The 19,772-nt window shown below is 42.0% G+C and overlaps 1 protein-coding gene across 1 annotated transcript in view; it reads right to left on the reverse strand.

Moving 5' to 3' along the window:
- LOC126235594 (dehydrogenase/reductase SDR family member 11-like) overlaps positions 1 to 19,624 on the reverse strand; it is a 65,011-nt gene extending 45,387 nt beyond the window's left edge. Inside the window, exons 1-3 of the mRNA XM_049944308.1 lie at positions 19,493 to 19,624; positions 8,427 to 8,432; positions 4,644 to 4,806 (exon numbers count right to left, since the gene is read on the reverse strand). Of these exons, the coding sequence (XP_049800265.1) occupies positions 4,644 to 4,806; positions 8,427 to 8,432; positions 19,493 to 19,624 (301 nt within the window). The remainder of the gene's footprint in view (positions 1 to 4,643; positions 4,807 to 8,426; positions 8,433 to 19,492) is intronic.
- Between the last annotated feature and the right edge of the window lie 148 nt (positions 19,625 to 19,772).

Consider the following 19,772-nt stretch of genomic DNA (forward strand, 5'->3'; position numbering starts at 1 on the left):
TCTGCCCTACCTTCCTATTCATAACGAATCCTACACCTGTTATACCATTTTCTGCTGCTGTTGGTATTACCCGATGCTCATCTGACCAGAAATCCTTGTCTTCCTTCCACTTCACTTCACTGACCCCTGCTATATCTAGATTGAGCATTTACATTTCCCTTTTCAGATTTTCTAGTTTCCCTACCACGTTCAAACTTCTGACATTCCACGCCCCGATTCGTAGAACGTTATCCTTTCGTTGATTATTCAATCTTTTTCTCATGGTAACCTCCCCCTTGACAGTCCCCTCCCGGAGATCCGAATGGGGGACTATTCCGGAATCTTTTGCAAAGTGGAGAGATCATCATGACACTTCTTGAATTACAGGCCACATGTCCTGTGGATACACGTTACGTGTCTTTAATGCAGTGGTTCCCATTGCCTTCTGCATCCTCATGTCGTTGATCATTGCTGATTCTTCCGCCTTTAGGGGCAATTTCCCACCCCTAGGACAAGAAAGTGCCCTGAACCTCTATCCGCTCCTCCGCACTCTTTGACAAGGCCGTTGGCAGAATGAGGCTGACTTCTTATGCCGGAAGTCTTCGGCCGCCAATGCTGATTATTTATCAAAATTTAGGCAGTGGCGGGGATCGAACCCAGGACCGAAGACGTTTTGATTATGAATCAAAGACGCTACCCCTACAGCATGAACCAAATTTTTTCACAAATTATTAATAAAAAGGATTTTTCTTCACTTGCGAAGATTTCCAATCACAAAGTAACCATAACATTTTTCCTCACGTACGCTTAAAAATAATATTTGACCGGGGAAAACATCTGAAAACCTATCACGAGCTTCTAGAATCCATTGCACGCAGAGTCGCCGCTCATTTGCTTTCCAAATGTGGACCAACAGACTTTTAAGTAATTGATCATTATGTTTTGGCTCATCAGTGTGTATAAAATAATAAGATTTTACCAATTGTTGGGAAGGCTTCGAGGAAATCAATAGCTATCTGGGATCAGAGATAATCAAACAGAATGGCAGTTTATTCTAGCTATAGTAACGCTACATTAACCTGTGTCGTCTACCAGGATAACTGTCTAAGCCTGTGCAGCACACGTCTTGGAGACTCATTCAAACCCCAGACAGGTCAGCCCAATGTTGCGCCGCTACTGCTGCTGTTAATCAATGGACGACAGCCTTCAGTAACATGAAATGTATTCGCAGTTGCGATTATGGGCAACCATCAGCTGTATAATGGAATGATTGTAACTGTCGTTGTACGGATATTACTACAGATCAGAACGATACAGAGTAGCAGATGGGCGTTATCTGAAGCTAATTCCACAGATTCGAATACTGTAATACGCTGATATCTCCCTCATACCGCAGCACTACAGTTACTGTAATTGTCAGAATGTGTCCCAGTTCGAGGTAGTTCCTGCTTATACGTATATAGGGCGAAATTAGGCCTCCCTCGTGTGTGTGTGTGTGTGCGCTCTAAGAGATTCCTCCTGTTTATTTTTCGTTGAAATTCCGTGACCTGTGAACAACAGCTACGTGTCCTATCGCTAGTCTCAACAACTGGTTTATCTCGCAGTGTGTTTGCCGTTTCAACATGGCATTGCCTTATCTGCCCGCCTGTGAACGCCTAATACTATTAGTTTTCTTTGGCTACGTAGTCTATAGCTGGGCTCATGATAGGGCTTACCGCCACACACTGTCTTTGCTATTTCATCATGGAACAGCCGCATCTGCCATCTTGGAACGTCGTAGACGGCTGGTTTGCTTTCAGCATTTTCCCAGAGTAGCGTATGATTCTTTTCTTTGTTGTACCTGCTGCCTCTTTTCCTCTTTCATTGACTGGGCGTATCAAACTTAGTGAACTGAACAATGCTTTATCGAAAATTGTGTCAATATTGTGTGACAGCTTTACTTCTTATGCTACACGCAATTTGTACAACAAAAATGAGTAGTGGTTGCTTCTATGAAGGTGCGCTAGCGCGATCGTACTGGCGCCATTTCTGCGCGCCTTCCATCGATTCTGGCCCTCATCGTATCATCTTTGCTTGGTTGGGTGTTACCTCTGGAGCTGTGAAGTAAGGAGTGGTGTATGGAAGTCGCATTTGGACGGGTGTGTCTGAGTAGCTGGCGTACTGACGAATGCAGAGAGTTGAAACCGTTGACCGTTGGTTGGTAGGTCCCGCCTTTTCATGTAGCGTTTACCGTTGGTGCCGGAGAGCTGAAGGGGCAAAGAGCGGCTCTCGTCACGAAATGCATCAGTTAATTGTGGTGGGCTAAATACGCCGAGATGTACTGAACCTCTTGTTAGCAGCTACGAGTAGGAGGTCAATATTATCCAGTCCCTACTTGGAGTCCTGAAGCTATTGACCTCCTTCGCATTAACGTGAAATCATGTACGAAGACTATTCAGTAACTACTGTACTTAAAGACTGTTAATTGTCCTACGATGCTAGCTGGCCACGAATCCGGTTCTTTTATGCCTTTCAGTGACACCTTTCGGGCCTGTGTGTGTCAGTCTGGAGGTTTCTTCAAGCACCAAGCTTGTATTGTGCAATGTCAATCTGGTACCTGAAGTCACTGTTATCATTGATTATTTGATACTACTGAGTGTGATTTTTGTTTGCTGTAGACCTTATGGCCGAAAATTCAACAATGGCGCTGAGCACTATGGGACTTAACTTCTGAGGTCATCAGTCCCCTAGAACTTAGAACTACTTAAACCTAACTAACCTAAGGACATCACACACATCCAAGCCCGAGGCAGGATTCAAACCTGCGACCGCAGCAGTCGCGCGGTTCCAGACTGTAGCGCCTAGAACCGCTCGGCCACTCCGGCCGGCCCTTATGGCCGACCATCTGACATTTGGTGCGTAGCGAATTACAGTGTCATTCAGTCACCAAGACGCCCCAGTAAAGGTATAAGATTGACTTTTTTTGTCTTGCTTCAATTATTATGTATTTATTCTTTTAAATGACTTTTTACATTGTTCCTTGTTATTTGTAGGAAGGTTAACTTCCAATGTTTATGAACGGGGTGCTCCTATACTGAAGTTTTAATAGTTGGTTTCCTTGGAAATAATTTTAAATCTCAGCTTAAATACTACTGTGTATGTTAATTTCTGTCAAACTTGTCTGCTGTTTGTCCTTTGGTATATGTTGACAGCTATGTATCGGCAGCGGTTGACGCGTTGCTGTTCTGCTGGTCCGATGCAGGGACGCGTTTTCCTTCTGCTTCGGCGGCTTTCCCGTCATCGCACGAGGTCTAGGTGTTGGCAGGTCACACACGCTTTTGCGGATCTCCCATTTCAACCTCAAGCTGAGCAGTTTATTGCCATTCTTTTGGTATCATGGCTTTGGTCATTTTGAGAAAGTAATTTTGTCAGTGTTTCTGTTATTGCTAGATTCTTGTGGGAATGTGATGAAAGCCTTTGGGCAAACTGAGCAGAGTTTTTTGATTTCTTTAAAGATATTATGGGTTTAATTGTCATTACCATTTTAGTAGGGGCCCGGTAGTTTATTTTGGTTTAGGGTCCCAGTAGCTTATTAAGTACTTGATTTGTGTGTAACAGCGTTGTAGCCAATCAGTCAAGTATTACAGTTTGCACGGTTTTTACACGACGATTGCGTTTGGCCAGCTTGTCCTTTTGTTGTTTATATGGGACGAGAATAACAATGTCTTATGACATCAAAGTGTTGTCGTTTTTCTTACGCTCCCCATTATTGTTAGTAAAAGGAAGATTTAATATGATTGTGTACCACCTAGCGTGAGGTGGCTAATAGACTTTGGACACCAACATTATATGTACTTGTGTCCAATGTTTGCCTCGGAGCAGGTCTGGAGCTTACTGATGCACTGGAGATGTACGCATTTTAACGTCCTTTACTTGTCGTTTGTTCAACTTAAATTCAAGTCCTGTTGTGGGGTTAGCCCACAGTTGTGCTAATAGATGCGCGGACTCAGCCCTGTCGCCCGTTTATTTCATCAATTATTTGTAATCGGTGTGTGTGAATCTCTAAGGAACCAAACCGCTTAGGTCATCGGCCCCTAGACTTAAACTCTACTTAAACTAACTTTAGCTAAGAACAACACACCCATGCCCGAGGGAGGTCTCGAACCGCCGGTGGGTGGGGCCACGCACTCCGTGACATGACGCCTCACACCGCGCGACCACTCCACGCGCCTTTGTAATCGGGCCATCACTGTGTTGCACCGTTGACATGTTCTTATACTACCACTTGTAATTTTAAGTATAGTGCAAATGTCATTATGCATTGCGATATTACTTTTAAAACCTCAGTTATCTGTATTAATTTAGCAAGATTCTTGGTAACTGTTAGTTGGCTTATGATAGAATGACTATTAAATAAAAATGTTTTTTGAGGGGAATGATACATGACTCACGAAGTTGTCCCACCTGATCCTTGCTCTTGGTCTCAAACATATGACACGATATAAACAAGACATCCAGCCGTGGTCAGAGAGAAACAGTAAGCGTACAAGAAGCGTTTTCAGCACCGGCTCTGTGCGCAATTTACCACCTGTTCGTATAAACTATAAATCTCTTTCCAGATCCTTTGCAGCATCATGATGTCTCAAGGTTCTTACTTGAATGGAGACGAACTGTGGCTCACTTACTTGTTGGAAGGTTTTCTCGGCAAATGCCGGCGCTGTTGATAAGAACATCGACCCCTCCTAAATTCTCTTTGATCCATTTGAAGGCCCGTAGAACATTCTCCTCGCAGCTGACGTCACATTGCAATGGATAGAGCCTACCCGGAGCGTCCTTCAGTTCTCGAGCCTGCAAGAAATAAACGACAGATTTGTGGAATCTGCACGGGACAGAAGAAAAAAATCAGTATGAGAAACAAACAATTTTTAGGACTTTAGTTGGTGTTCGGCTCATTGTTGTAATTTACTTAGTGCACCAAAAACTAAAAAACCACCTCTTCAACTGTCAGTAACCACAATTCAGATAGGATACCGTCTACGTCAGGTGTGCCGTTCTATTGGAAGCCACATGGCCTACTATTAACCTATTGTGAAAATCTTCCGTATTAGACTAGAATTGTCGGGAAGTAGGGCTGATGTGATTTGCGCTGTTAGATAGTTCGGTACCCAGTTTCTTTGAAGCTGACGTCGTAACATAATGTTGACCATTCTGCCGTTGCCTCAGCTAAATGTGGTTGATAATTGTCATGGTGAAGAAGGAATATTAAAGTGTGTACCAATTGTGGCTCCTGTCGGGCAATCTGAGCAGCGCGTTATTCAACGAAACTTGGATTTATAGAGTTCTTGCGATGTAGCAAGTCATCTTAGGACGACCTGCACTATATAATTAGCAGTTTTTTCTCCAAGCAGCCCTCGCAACGGGCAAGAAAGTATTCATGGAATCGGTACATATCAAGAGTCCGCCGACTTGTTTCATATTGTATGATCTGTCAGAAAGGAGGTAACATAGGTGTTAGCCCGGATTTTTCTGTGGGTCCCAGACAGAAGCGGCTCATATTTATCTTTGCAAAGTACACAGCTTCTGCAAGGGTGCCTCATGTCATCGAGCCACCTGTGAAAAACTATTTGCCAGGCTTTCCAAAAGCAGTATCATTTGGACATGGTTGAGTCTCAAGTCGCTTGTATATATCGCCGCTTTGCTGACTTCATTATCTTGTACTCAATAACGAACGCGAACTGGAATATCTATTGCTTGACATCAAATTACCCCAGTTCAGGTATATTCATATTGGCTATATGTATACCACGAACGTACAGTAAGAGACTATGTAAAGCCCGAGCATGTTGCTATGAACTGGAGCCAAGTGGACTGTCCAAAGCAGAAACTTCGTCAGTTCGGTGCAGGGCTTACCTGAAGAATCCACGAGCTACGGAGACTCGTACAGTTACCCCAGTGTCCACCAAAGACCAGAAGCGGCCAAGAGGGAAGAGAGGGCATGTGGAACGCATTTTGTTGAGTGTGACTCGAAATTCCCAAAGATCTCCAGATAAAAATTCGTAATCTGAAAACCCAATAACTGAAACCGATGTAATATCAAATAGGGGACGTGAGGTTCTTGAAGCGTTAGTTGTCATCTGCCGGAGCGAGAGCTTCAAATAACTCTCACATAACACTAGACACGCCGTTCACCAGTAAAGGGAATATGCATCGCAAATTTGGGGCAGAAACTCTCCTCGTGGTTGGGCGAGAAAAATTATTAGGTTAGGCGAAATTCAAATAAAACGTAACTGCTAGTACACACAGACGAAAGTATTTAACGGTGATCCAGTTAGCCTGAAAACTGCATGCTTGCACATGATGTCAGAATTAGAAGCGCCTGTCGTAAAGCCATTCAACATAGCATAAATTGAATTACACGGATGTAGCTCAACTATACATTAGCTACATTTCATGTAGCTAGTACAAACCATGAAATTTTCACTTACATTATCGACAGTAAGAACAAACAATCTTGTAAACTAATATTAAATCCGTCATCAGATAACTGCTCCGAAAAACGAGTTTCAAAACTATCGCGTGAGAGAAACACTTTAGCCCTGCTGACAACAAGAAAAGTAGAAGATGTTGAATCCGCCGACAAAGAGATAGTGATTGGCGAACATGGTTAGCGATGTTGGTCACCAACAGAAAACATTTATAAATAAATCAAGGGGATCATTCGCAAATATTGGAACTGATAGACAGTTCTACCTAAAAGACGCAATAGAGCCCTTACTCCAAATTCCAAAATCATAGACGAGTTGTGGCTGATGTTCAGACTTACTATAGACCTCTGTGTAGGTAATAAAAAGACAACGATGCCCTGGTTTGGTTAAATAGTAAGACTACATTTTGAAATCGGTGCAAATTAAATTTTGTTAAACTCTTGCTAAGGAACAAATACCGTATCTCTTACTACTGTCTCTGACTCAATTGCTCTCCATGCTCTCGCACTGTTTTGCATGATACAGCCGTAGGTCTTCTCAATAGTAGAGAGTCCTCGACAAAGGTTACAGTATACTGATCACGTAAACTTTACCGATTAAGATGTTTCGGTTTGGAGGGAAATGATCGACTCAGTAATTCAAGTTGTAGTAATTGCACAGGTCACTCTTGTTTCCACATCATGCACGGGCTCTTGACGTAATTGCTGAATACACTACTGGCCATTAAAATTGGTACACCAAGAAGAAATGCAGATGATAAACGGGTATTCATTGGACAAATATATTATACTAGAAGTGACATGTGATTACATTTTCACGCAATTTGGGTGCGTAGATCCTGAGAAATCAGTACCCAGAACAACCACCTGTGGCCGTAATAACGGCCGTGATACGCCTGGACATTGAGTCAAACAGAACTTGGATGGCGTGTACAGGTACAGCTGCCTCTGCAGCTACAACACTATATCACAGTTCATCAAGAGTAGTGACTGGCGTATTGTGACGAGCCAGTTGCTCGACCACCTTTGACCAGACGTTTTCAATTGGTGAGAGATCTGGAGAATGTGCTGGCCTGGGCAGCAGTCGAACATTTTCTGTATCCAGAGAGGCCCGTACAGAACCTGCAACATGCGGTCGTGCATTATCCTGCTGAAATGTAGGGTTTCGCAGGGATCGAATGAAGGGAAGAGCCACGAAGAGTATCGATTTAATTAATTATTCAATCGATATTATGGAGTGAGGGTGTATTTCCAAGACATCCACAGTTGCGTGTTTATCAGGTATCCAGTACTTCGTTCATATCAAACAAGGGAATAGTGGGGTACACAACACACTCTGCCTACTTCTTCCTGAATGTATTAATGTCTTTGTTCCATCCGCTACAGGCTTCCATAGCAGCGGAAGTGTGAGAACAAAGGTACATAGCCACTAACAGAGTTTCATCTGCGTGAGTGTTGAGGGGGACAGGTGCGTTTGGAAGGGAGGAAGTGTGGGGAGGATATCTTGGTGTGTGTATTTGCATACGTTGGTACACACAGACAGGAAGTATTCTCTTGAGAGAGAGAGGACAGGAAGTGATCCTGGTATCAATCTGGGACGGATGCCACTACCTGATCCTTTGTTTGTGGAGCATTATCGCGATCTCGTAGCGGGGGCAGTCCCTGGCCAGTGGCGGGCGCTGTGCAGTGTGGTCAGTCTGGCAGTCAGCGACATGATCAACAGTTTAGTTTCGCCAGATATGTTTAGGGCGATCTGTGACAGAGTAATTACGTGTGGTGAGTGTTCGATGACAGCATTCCTTGCATGATTGGAATAAAGAAGCACCACAATCATTTAAAATTTCCATACTGCATCGTCAACCACAAATATTGAATAAACAATATTCCACACATTGCCTTGTCCAGCAGAAATTGTTTAAACAATATTTCATATGGAGCAATCGATATCTCCCCAATTAGCTAATCAACTGAGTTAATTTCCTACTAATTTCTAGTATGGGGAGGGGAGGGAGAGTGAGGGAGGTGTGGCTAGAACATTCCCCAGATGACATGGATTTAACCAGTTAATAAATTTAATTAATCAATTAATTTGACATGAAATGTGAGTTTCTATGGGCGAAGAGAATTCGTAGACGGGTGGAGGAAGAGGCAGATGAGGGGGATGTTCAGGGGTTTTTCTCAGGAGGGCAGAGTATCCTCAGGGGATCATAAATGAACCCCAAGGATGTCATAAATCAATTTAAAGAGCAATATGTTAAGGCGAGGTGGAGGGGGTGGCGTTACATGAAAAATCTCTTAGCAGTATAATATGTTAACGTCATAAATCAATCAACTGCCACAATTTAATTAAGTTGCATATCAATTTGGTATCGAAAGTGAACCAGAACCAAGGCTGCCGTATTACTGCTGTAACCTGTAACATCACCTGTTCACGCGCAGTATACTTCCTTCTGGTGTTTCACGTGGGTCTTATCTCTTCTATGAACACTCCAAATTTTACGTTGAATGTTGACACATTTGTTCCCTCCCTAGTTACAAGTCCACTCCAGTGTGCAGCACACGGTTATTATATGACGGAATGTTCAAGCAAATACTCTCCTGAAGTGTTAAATTGATTCCAAGATCAATGATTCAGGCTGTGGGAAAATCAATTTTGTATAATATCCTTTTTTCCAGGAATTCTGAACCTAAGGTATGCCGATCTATGAAGTGTAGAAACTGTGATAGAACTATAGATTTGTAGGTGGGTCGTGATTCGCGACCTGCGACTGGATATTTCAGTGAGTAGAGTATTTACCAGTTAGGGGAAAGGTTCTTGGTTCGAGTCCTAGTCGGGTACAAAGGGCGTTTCAGATCATCACGTACTCTGTTGCAGACTAAAATTCTTTCTGGACGTCAGGAAGACACTGAAAAAGTCGTTAGCTGCCCTGAAATTGAACGCTGAAACTGCTTGGTGGTGGGGGGAGGGAGGCGAGATGTACGACTGCTATTTCCTATCCATGAGGTTCACAAGTGCATGCATGCGTGTCTGAAAGGACAGTGTATCGCCCTTCTTATCACGACAGGGACTGCACTATCGAATTTATCTGCCAACGCTGGACAGTGACTTTCAATTAAACTTTCCTCCCCTGTACGGGAATTACGTAATGTGTGTACGAGTACAGGTTGTGTTGCAGGAAAGACGACATATGGAAGTTTAGGCGAGGCCATGAGTTGTTCACGGATAGCGAAAGCAGTAAACGTGAATGCTCATATAAAGCTGGAAGTCCAGGTTTGAATCTCGGGTGGGCACAAATTCTCACTGTCGTCATTCACTTAAGCTGATGGTTCTTCGTATTCGCAAATGTGAATAAATTTTATGTATTTCATAACGGCTGTAGTCGCCACAATGTCTGGCATGCATGCATGACCGAAAGCACATTGCATCGTTCTTCTTAACAACACACGCAGAGCAATATCGTAAAACTGGAAAGGAAGTTACTCATCTAGGCTGAGGCACAAATTTCTTGTCACAGTCAATGTGCTGATAGATCACACCTTTCATCGGAATCAACAACCGAAAATTCAATTCCTCTTCTATGTGTGCTCTGCTTCTCTTTGCATTGATTGCAGGAACAGTGTACAATACCATAGGACAGGTAAAGTGGGATATAAAAAATTACTTGCCCTTATTATGATAAGTTTTATGTTGGCCAATCAGGCAGAGGGATAGCAATTTTGCTGGCAGAACATGAAATCAACAGGAGGTCGCAGAATAATTACCCCACATTCGCTGAACATGTACTGAGAAGACCCAGTTACCAGTTATTGTCCCATTTCACTTAGCAGACTAAGGCCAGAAACTCAGTGTATTGGAAGCCCTGGAAATCAACATACATCCGGCCCACAATTATAATTTAATATTAAATGATAAAAGACCGCTCGATACTTCTCTTCCTCTAAACTTCTCTTAATCTTTTCAGCTTTCCATTCCATCTCACGATGCCTAGTTTATTAACATTCTTCCAGTTTCCTGTATTTCCTTTTATTTTATTGTAATCGTGTAAGTACTTCATAAATTCTGTTGTTACAGTTGTCTAATTTATCTTTTACTCTGTTTCTGTCTCACTTTTCGTATGTAATACCTCCTCAAGCTACTTTTTGTTAGTCTTGACAAATGCCAATTTTATTGGGGTTGTTAATTTGATGTAAATTGTATATACGCAGTCTGAAGCGACGAATGAAAGTTTGTACCTGCGTCTCTCCACTGTTTGAGTTTAGAGGCTGTGCCAAGTGGGCTGAGAAGTAAATGGGAGGTTGGTTGAGGATGGAGGCTTGCTGGGGTAGGCCCTGCAGTTGTGCAAAGCCACTCCGCCAGGGCGGTGTAGTGGTTCTCACGCCTGCCTAACCAGCAGGACACTCGCGTTTGAATCCCGGCCTTGGTACAAATTTTCGTCCGTTACGTCTGTCTCCATACATACACAATAGATGTTTCAGACTTGAAAAACTTGTTTTGGAACGATGAAGTTTCATGTGATTGATATAAATTGTTACATAGGCAGTGTTCGTGAGTTTATTGTTAATGCTTTTCCTTGTTTGCTCATTTTGTATCTGTTCACTGTTAAAATTTATACCTTTTTAATTACGTTGCTACCGCACTGTCAAAGATGATGTTTATTATGTGTTTTTGCCTCAGTCTAGATGAGTAACATCTTTTCGAATATTGTTTACAAATATTGTAACTCGTTAGATGATGATAGTGTTTTAAAGTCTAATGATGGCCTTCTACACCGGCTAACTAAACAAATTAATCCTGTAGAACATACACAACATTGTGTTTTTCATGCATTACATTGCACTACTAGGAAACGACAAGAAACAGTTAGCAAAAGAGGCCACACATTAACGTGAAGCTTACACTTTTCAGTTTTGGTATTTTAAAATATTTTTCGTGTTCGTGTTACTGTCGACGTTCGTTCGTTATTTCTTGCTGCTGAAAATTTCGCCATTTTAATAAGATCGTCGTTGTAACAACACGATCTAAGCCACATCGCCAAGAGCGAAAAGACACTTTGTCAACAAAACACATGAACGACATCTACAACTGAGACTTAGAAACAAAATCATCTGAAAAATCAATTATGCAACACGCTGCATCACACTTAAAAGTTATTTATTGTTGGTGCCCGCTGTTCACTAGACAGCACATCTCTCACCTTACAACCTTAACCAAGACCTTGGGGCGCGCTACAGATCCGTCTGTCACCACAACCCAGCTAGCCACGTATCAAGTGGATTAAGGGCTGCCAAGACCCACGTGGTTTAATAAGAAAATTCGGAATGTTGCACTACGTTCAAAACAGAAACGGAACTGACGACAGGCAAAAGTTAGTAGAAATTCTTGCATCTGTAAGAAGAAGCAAGAAGCACACAAATTCCACTTCCATACCTTAGCAGATCTTGACGAGGCCTGGAGAAATTTCTGGCCGTGCATAAAATCAGCAACTGAGTCGAAGGCTTGTGTCCAGTCACTCATCGAACAGTCGAGTCTGGTGTGACAACAGAAGACTGTAATGGAAACAGTAATTTTAATTTTGCTTTTAAAAAATTATTCACCGCGGAATATAGTACAGACATCATCGGTTGACCGTCACACAAACCCCAGTACAGGAAACATAGTCATAGTCATCTCTGGTATAGATAAGCTTCTGAAAAAGCTGAAAAGAAATCAATCGCCGGGTCCGTACGGAATGCGGTATTCGGTGTTACGGGGAGTACTCTTGGACACTGGTCTGTTACCTAGCTCGCATAATCTCCCACCCACAGCGAAGTCTCAACTGAATGGAAAAAAAGCGCAGGTGACTCGTGCTTGTAAGAAGAGTAGATGAACGAATCCGTAACGCTATCGAGCAAAATAATAAATCTCCTTTCGACAGAAAAGTTTCTGTCCACAAATCTGCACAGATTGAGAATGCACCGCTCGTGAAAAATTCAGCTTGTCCATTCATGAAAGGCAACAGGCAAATTCAATTTTTTTAGATTTCCAGAATGCATTCCACACAGTGCCACACAGTGCTCTATTGTGTTTTAATGAAGGTCCGACAATATATAACACTACCTTGTACGTTGCTCCAGACGGCAAATGAGACGAGGTTATTACCTGGAGTATGTCAGGGACGAGTGATGGAACCTGTCTTATTCTCTAAATATGGATAAACGATGTGATGGATAAGGCAACTGTTTGCTGACTACACTGCAGTGTAAGGGACAGTGTTTTCGTAGAGTGTGTTAGAGGCTACAGGATGAGTCGGAGATAATTTCAATTTGGTATGATGAATGACAGCTTGCTAAAAATGTAGAAAAGTGACAATTAATGCAGATGAGTAGGGATAACACTCCTATATTGGTCGGTACACTATTAGTGTTGTGCTGATATTTCTACACGGCGATTATACAGGCTGTAACAGGTGTAGTTGCGGATATTCTCATACATGGGACCTTGATGTGTACACACACCAGCGTGCTGGTTGTTGTTTCTCTGCTTGGATCAGTCTTCCCACAAACACATCATAAACTTTACGACCTGAGGCTTACTGCATGATCATACTGCACCATTAAGAGTATTATGCCTGTCAGTATACACTAAGCGTTTTGCGACTACATGTCCACACTTCACACCTGAAAATAAATGACTTGTACTGACTATGACTTCTAGTCTGCAGTTACATGAATAATGATATAATATTGTTCAGTACGCTGTCCTCAGCCACCAGTAGAAATATCAGCACGTACTTAAAGCAAGTACCTCTAACTAAGGGCTCACCTTCAGAGGACGTCACGTTTCCAAGTAGAGAAGGAATTAGCATATTTTATCAAAATATAAGATGTATTAGAGTCAAAGTTAGTGAACTGCTTATAGATTATTGGTATATCGGAGCACCACTTAAATAATTTCACACTTCAGAGGCTTCCTTTACCAGGATACAGATTAGCTGGCTGTTTTTCATCCCTTGCGGGATGGAGGAGTGGCTATGTACGTAAAAAACAGAATTCCGTGTGAGTCCATAGACGTATCACAGCACTGCACTGAACACATATTTGAATGTTCAGGAGGGGCAGTTGAATTTAGTGACACTAAACTGCTAATTAATGTTGTTTGAGGTCCCCTAACTCTCACTTCAGATCATTTCTGCTCAAGCTAGAGAGTGTTCCTGATTCACTTTGTGGGAAGTAGTAGAAATTAATTGTATGTGGTGACTTCGATATAAATTTTCTAAATGATGGTGCCAGGAAAAGGATGTTGGTAGACCTCCTAAATTCATATGATCTGATACAGGCGGTGTTATTTACAACTGGGGTGTAGGGAAACAGTAGCACAGCCATAGACAATATTTTTATTCATTCTTCATTACTAGATGGGCATTCTGTTAGTAAATGGGTGAATGGCTTTTTAGACCATGATGCACAGATTTTAACACTAAAAGGCTTTTGTACTCAAACAAATGTCACTTATAATTACAAAATATGTGGGAACGTTAATCGAACAGCAATAGACAGTTTCTTAAACGTCGTTACGGAACAAGAGTTGCAGGATGTTTACAGTGCAGATAACATAGATGACAAATATGATGCTTTCCTTAACAAAAATGGTTCAAATACCTCTGAGCACTATGGGACTTAACTGCTGAGGTCATCAGTCCCCTAGAACTTAGAACTACTTAAACCTAACTAACCTAAGGACATCACACACATACATGCACGAGGCAGGATTCGAACCTGCGACCGTAACGGTCGCGCGGTTCCAGACTGTGGCGCCTAGAACCGGCTTTCCTTAACACATTTATCATGCTCTTTGAGAGTTGCTTTCCATTAGAACGTTCTAAACTGGGTACTAGCAGTAAAAGGCAGCCCGCGTGGCTGACTAGTGGAATAAGGATATCATGTAGAACAAAGGGGGAATTATATCAAAATGCTACAAGTAGTCACAATCAAGCTGCAGTAGCCAATTACAAACAGTACTGTAAGGTGCTTAAAAATGTTATTAGGAAGGCAAAAAGTATGTGGTATGCAAACAGAATAGCTAATTCACAGGATAAAATTAAAGCCATATGGTCAGTTGTGAGGTAAGTGTCTCGTCAGCAGCATGAGGTCGAGGATATAAAGTCAGTTCTTGGAAATAATATTTCAGTTACTGATAAATCAGATGTATGTACAGAATTTAACAATCATTTTCTGAGCATTGCTGGTGAATTAAATAAAAATGAAATTGCTACAGGGAATCATATAACTTTCTTGACAAATGCCTTTCCGAGAATGATATCTGAAATACTCTTCTGTGATACAGAAAAGGGGGAGATTGAGTCAATAATTAAATCACTGAAGACTATGGACTCTATGGATACGATGGAGTGCCTGGCAGAATATTCAAGTATTGTGCTGCACATGTTAGCCCTGTATTTAGCCATATTTGTAACCTTTCCTTTAGGAATGGTCTGTTTCCTGAACGATTAAGTACTCAGTAGTAAAGTCGCTTTATAAAAAGGGGAAAGGGTAATGTATACTATTTTAGACCTGTTTCTATGCCATCCGTGTTTGCCAAAGTTGTTGAAAATGCTGTGTATGTAAGGATAATTGATCATTTTGTATCACACGATTTGCTATCAAATGTAAAGTTCGCCTTTAGAAGTCTTTTAACAGCTGAAAATGCTATATTCTCTTTTCTCTGTGAGTTACTAGATGGGTTGCACAAAAGATTTCGAACACTAGGCATTTTTTTTTTAAATTTAACTACAGTGTTTGATTGTGCTGATCACAAAATATTGCTACAGGAGTTGGACCATTACGGAATATGGGCAGTAGTTCACATTTGGTTCACCTCTTGCTTTAGCAACAGACAGCAAAAGATTATTATTCACAATGTTGAGAGTAGCTGTGATGTGGGGTTTGAGCGGAATATGGTCGGGGAGGGTGTGCCCCAGGGATCAGTGTTGGGGCCACTCCTGTTCCACATTCATATAAATGATATGCCCTCTAGTGTTACAGGTAACTCTAAAACATTTCTGTTTGCAGATGACACTAGCTTGGTAGTAAAGGATGTTGTGTGCAAGTTTCAATTAGTGAAGTTAATGACATAAGTTCATGGCTTGTAGAAAAAGAACTAACGCTAAATCACAGTAAGACTCAGTTTTTAATGTTTGTAACATACAATTCAACAAAATCCGACGTTTTAATTTCAAAAAATGGGCATATGATTAGTGAAACTGAGCAGTTCAAATTATAGGTGTTCAGATACATGGAAAGCCAACGTTCAAGATCTTGTTCAGAAACTTAATGCTGCCATTTTTACTATTCGAACGGTAACTGAAGTGAGTGATAGTTCGACACGAAAATTTGTCTACTTTGCTGATGTTCATTCGCTTATGCCGTATAGTATTACTTTTTAGGGTAACTCTTCCCATTTAAAAAGGATATTTTTGGCTCAGAAACGGGCGGTTCGGGCAATAAGTGATGAAAGTTCACGAACCTCTTGTCGACCCCTGTTCGCGAGTCAGGGTATTTTGACATTGGCCTCTTAATATATATAGATATACCTGTTCCTTACTGTCATTTCTTGTTAACAATATTAGCTTATTTGATCGCGATTGCTTAAACTTACGGACTGGCATTTTTCTGGTTAACAAACATTTGATTTTCATCTGCTATTACCTTTATGTTATAATTTGATGTACTGACCCATTCCATGACCTCGGACATTTGCTCCTCAGTTTGGTCCTGCGGAACTTGACGTGTGTATAAAATTAAAATAAATTGCACCCGTTACGCTCTGTATGTCTACGTGTAACATTGCAAAGCTATGTGAAATGAAACGGGCAAGCAGTGTCGGCAGTAGGGAAGGCGTTTTATCTATTTAAATTCGTTGGAAGAATTCTGATTAAAATTTAGCTGAGCTGAAGTATTTTGGATCACCATAAGTACGGATTAAAGGAAGATGTCGAAGAAATTCAGAGACGGTCTGCCTGATTTGTTACTACACGCTCGAGCAACAGGCGGGTATCACCAAGATGCTTCGTGAAAATAAATGGGAATCCACGGAGGGACGACGCTTTCATTACGGTTAACAGTATTGAGAAAATCTGGACTCTATTGATGGATTTCACTAATGTGAATAAAGAGGCCAAACGCAACAGTATGGTAAGTCTTGGTTTGCTTGTTTACCGACGTTAGATAGCGAGTTTTGAATCTCTGTGAATATGACAAGTTCAGGGAATAGTGTTTATAGTGTTACAGTCCTGCAGTCGGACTCACTTGTTAGCAGCAAGAACTGTTAATACATTTTGGAAGAAACAACATCCCGTTTGTGGAGACGGTGATGAGCACTTGTCCATCAAATGCCGCTCATATGTATGAAACCACATACATTCTTATAGCACATTAATAAGCTCACAAGTAAACCAAGTGAAAAAATAGCACTTGTTTCAGGTCTTACTGTAACCTTTCGTATTGTCCATAGCAGCATTGGTGATGCACAAGTGGTCGAGGGGTATCGTCTTTGATTATTGATTTGATTGACGTCTTCGGTCCCAAGTTCGAAACACGAAACTACTTAAATATTGATTAATAACCATTATTGGCGGGCGAAGACTTCCGACATAAAAATCATCCTCTTTCTGCCAACGACCTTGTCAAAGAGGGCGATGGAGCGGACGGAGGTTAAGGCCACTCTCTTGTCCTCGGTTTAGGAAACGGCCCCTAAGGGCGGAATAATCAACAATATCAAATGTCCGAGGTCATGGAACGTGTCAGTACATGAAATTACAACATAAAAGTAATAACAGATAAAGATAAAATGTTTATGAACCAAAAAAAAGTCAGTCCATAAGTTTAAGTAAACGCGATCAAGAATACAGAAGGCAATGGAAATCACTGCATTAAAGAAACATAACCTGTACCCCCAAGATATGTAGCCTGTAACTGAAAATGTTTCATGATGATCTCTCCAATGGTAAAGGATTCCGGAATAGTCCCCCATTGGAATCTCTGGGAGGGGACTGCGAAAGGGGAGGTGACCATGACAAAAAGGTTAAATAACCAACGAAAGGATAGCGTTGTACGAGTCGGGACGTGGATTTTTCAGGAGCTTGAACGTGGTCGGGAAGCTAGAAAATCTGAAAACAGAAATTCAAAGGCTCATTATAGGCATAGTAGAGGTCAGTGAAGTGGAATGGAAAGAAGACAGGGATTTATGGTCAGATGAGTGTGGGGTAATATCGACAGCAGCAATAAATGGTGTAGCGGGAGTAGGATTCATTAAAAATAGAAGGAAGGGCAGAGAGTGTGTTACTGTGAACAGTTATCTGATAGTGTTGTTTCTATCAGAATCGACAGCAAACCGACACCAACGATAGTTCATGTGTAAATGTCGACGCCGCAAACTGAATATTAAGAGACAAAGAAAGTATATGAGGATAATGAGCGGGTAATACAGCAAGAATAGGGAGATAAACATCCAATAGTAATCGGGGACTGGAGTACAGTTGTAAGGGAAGGAGAATATTGGCGTGAGACAAGGAATGAGAGAGGAGAAAGACTGATTCAGCTCTGTAATAAATTTCAGCTAGTAATAGTGAATACTCTGTACAAGAATCGCAAGAGGACGAGGTATACTAGGAAAAGTCGGGGTGATACGGCAATGTTTCAGGTGGATTACGTCATACACATGCAGAGATTCCGAAATCAGATACTCGATTGTAAGGCGTACCCAGGAGTAGATCAGAATGCAATAGTGATGAAGAGCAGGCTGAAGTGTAAGAGATTAGTCAGGAAGAATCAATACGCAAAGAAGTGGGATACGCAAGTTCGAAATTCTGAGAAAAATAGGTGCAAGCTGTACGGAGAGACGGGTCATATACTGTATGTACAAGAGCCAGGAGGGAATAATAAGAGTGGACGACCAGGAACCAAGTGCTCGGATTAAGGAGGGTGTAATAAGACAGGAATGCAGTCTTTCGCCCCTACTGTACCATCGAAGAAGCAATGAGGGAAAAAAAGAAATGTTCAGGAGAGCGATTAAAATTCATGGTGGAAGGATATCAATGATACCATTCACTGATGACATTGCTATCCTGAGCGAAAGCGAAGAATAACTACATGATCTCCTGAACTGAATGAACAGTCTAATGAGTACAGAATATGGATTGAGAGTAAATCTAAGAAAGACGAAAGTAATGAGATGTAGCAGAAATGAGAACAGTGGGAAAGTTAACGTCAGGACCGATTACGAAGTAGATGAAGTAGGTGGATTCTGCTTCCTAGGCAAGAACATAACTAGTGTCGGACGGGACAAGGTGGACATCGAAAGCAGACTAGCACCGGTAAAAAGGGCCTTAATTTGTGGAAAGAATTTCTGAGAAAGTACATTTGGAGCACAACATTGTGTGGTAGTAAAGAATGGGCTGTGAGAAACCTGGAACCGAAGAGAATCGAAATATTTGAGATATGGTGCTACGGAGAAATGTTAAAAATTAGATTGAATGGTGAGGTAATAAAGAGGGGTTTCTGGACAGAATCGGAGAGGAAAGGAAAATATTCACATGGAGAAGGGACAGCAAGATAGGACATCTGTTTAAGACTTCAGGGAATGACTTCCATGGTACTACAGGCAGATGTAAAGGGGACAAACTGTAGAGGAGGACAGATATGGAAACACGTTCAGCAAATAATTGAAGACGTCAGTGGCAAGTGCTACTCAGAGATAAAGAGTTTGGCACAGGAGAGGAATTCGTAGCGGGCACATCAAACCAGTCAGAAGACTGATGACTCAAAAAAAGTAGCATCTGAGGATGGGCTTTGAAGACTAAAAACCAGTTACGATTGTGTCATAAAAAAGTGACTGAGCTAAAAATAGAAAAAGTAATATCTTACTCTTAATACATCACATTCATTTCTCTATTGCTCTGAAACCCATGCTGTTTCTGTGGCAGTTAGCTAAATAACAGAACTGAAGTACTGGCACAATTTTTGAACCTGTCCAGTTTTGAGATGCTGTACCGAGGCTGGTGGTTAGTTAACTACCTGGACCCTGTCGATCCTCTTGTCGAGGCCGACGACCTCGAGCCCCCTCCTGAGCAGCGCCCGTGCGGTGGCGGCGCCGATGCCCGAGTTGGCGCCCGTCACCAGGGCGACGCGACCTGCGTACCGCTCCATCCTGACAGCAAGTGGCGCGCCTCAGCGGCTGTTCGCCTCCAGAGGACAGGCGGCCCGCGTAGCTCCGGCGGGGCACCTCGTTATCGCCCGGTCGCAGTCCATACTCCTCTCCGCCGGCGGGCAAACAGATCTGTCTCTCCGGTGGACG

This window comes from Schistocerca nitens, chromosome 2 (assembly GCF_023898315.1).
Source record: "Schistocerca nitens isolate TAMUIC-IGC-003100 chromosome 2, iqSchNite1.1, whole genome shotgun sequence".
Classification (NCBI taxonomy): domain Eukaryota; kingdom Metazoa; phylum Arthropoda; class Insecta; order Orthoptera; family Acrididae; genus Schistocerca; species Schistocerca nitens.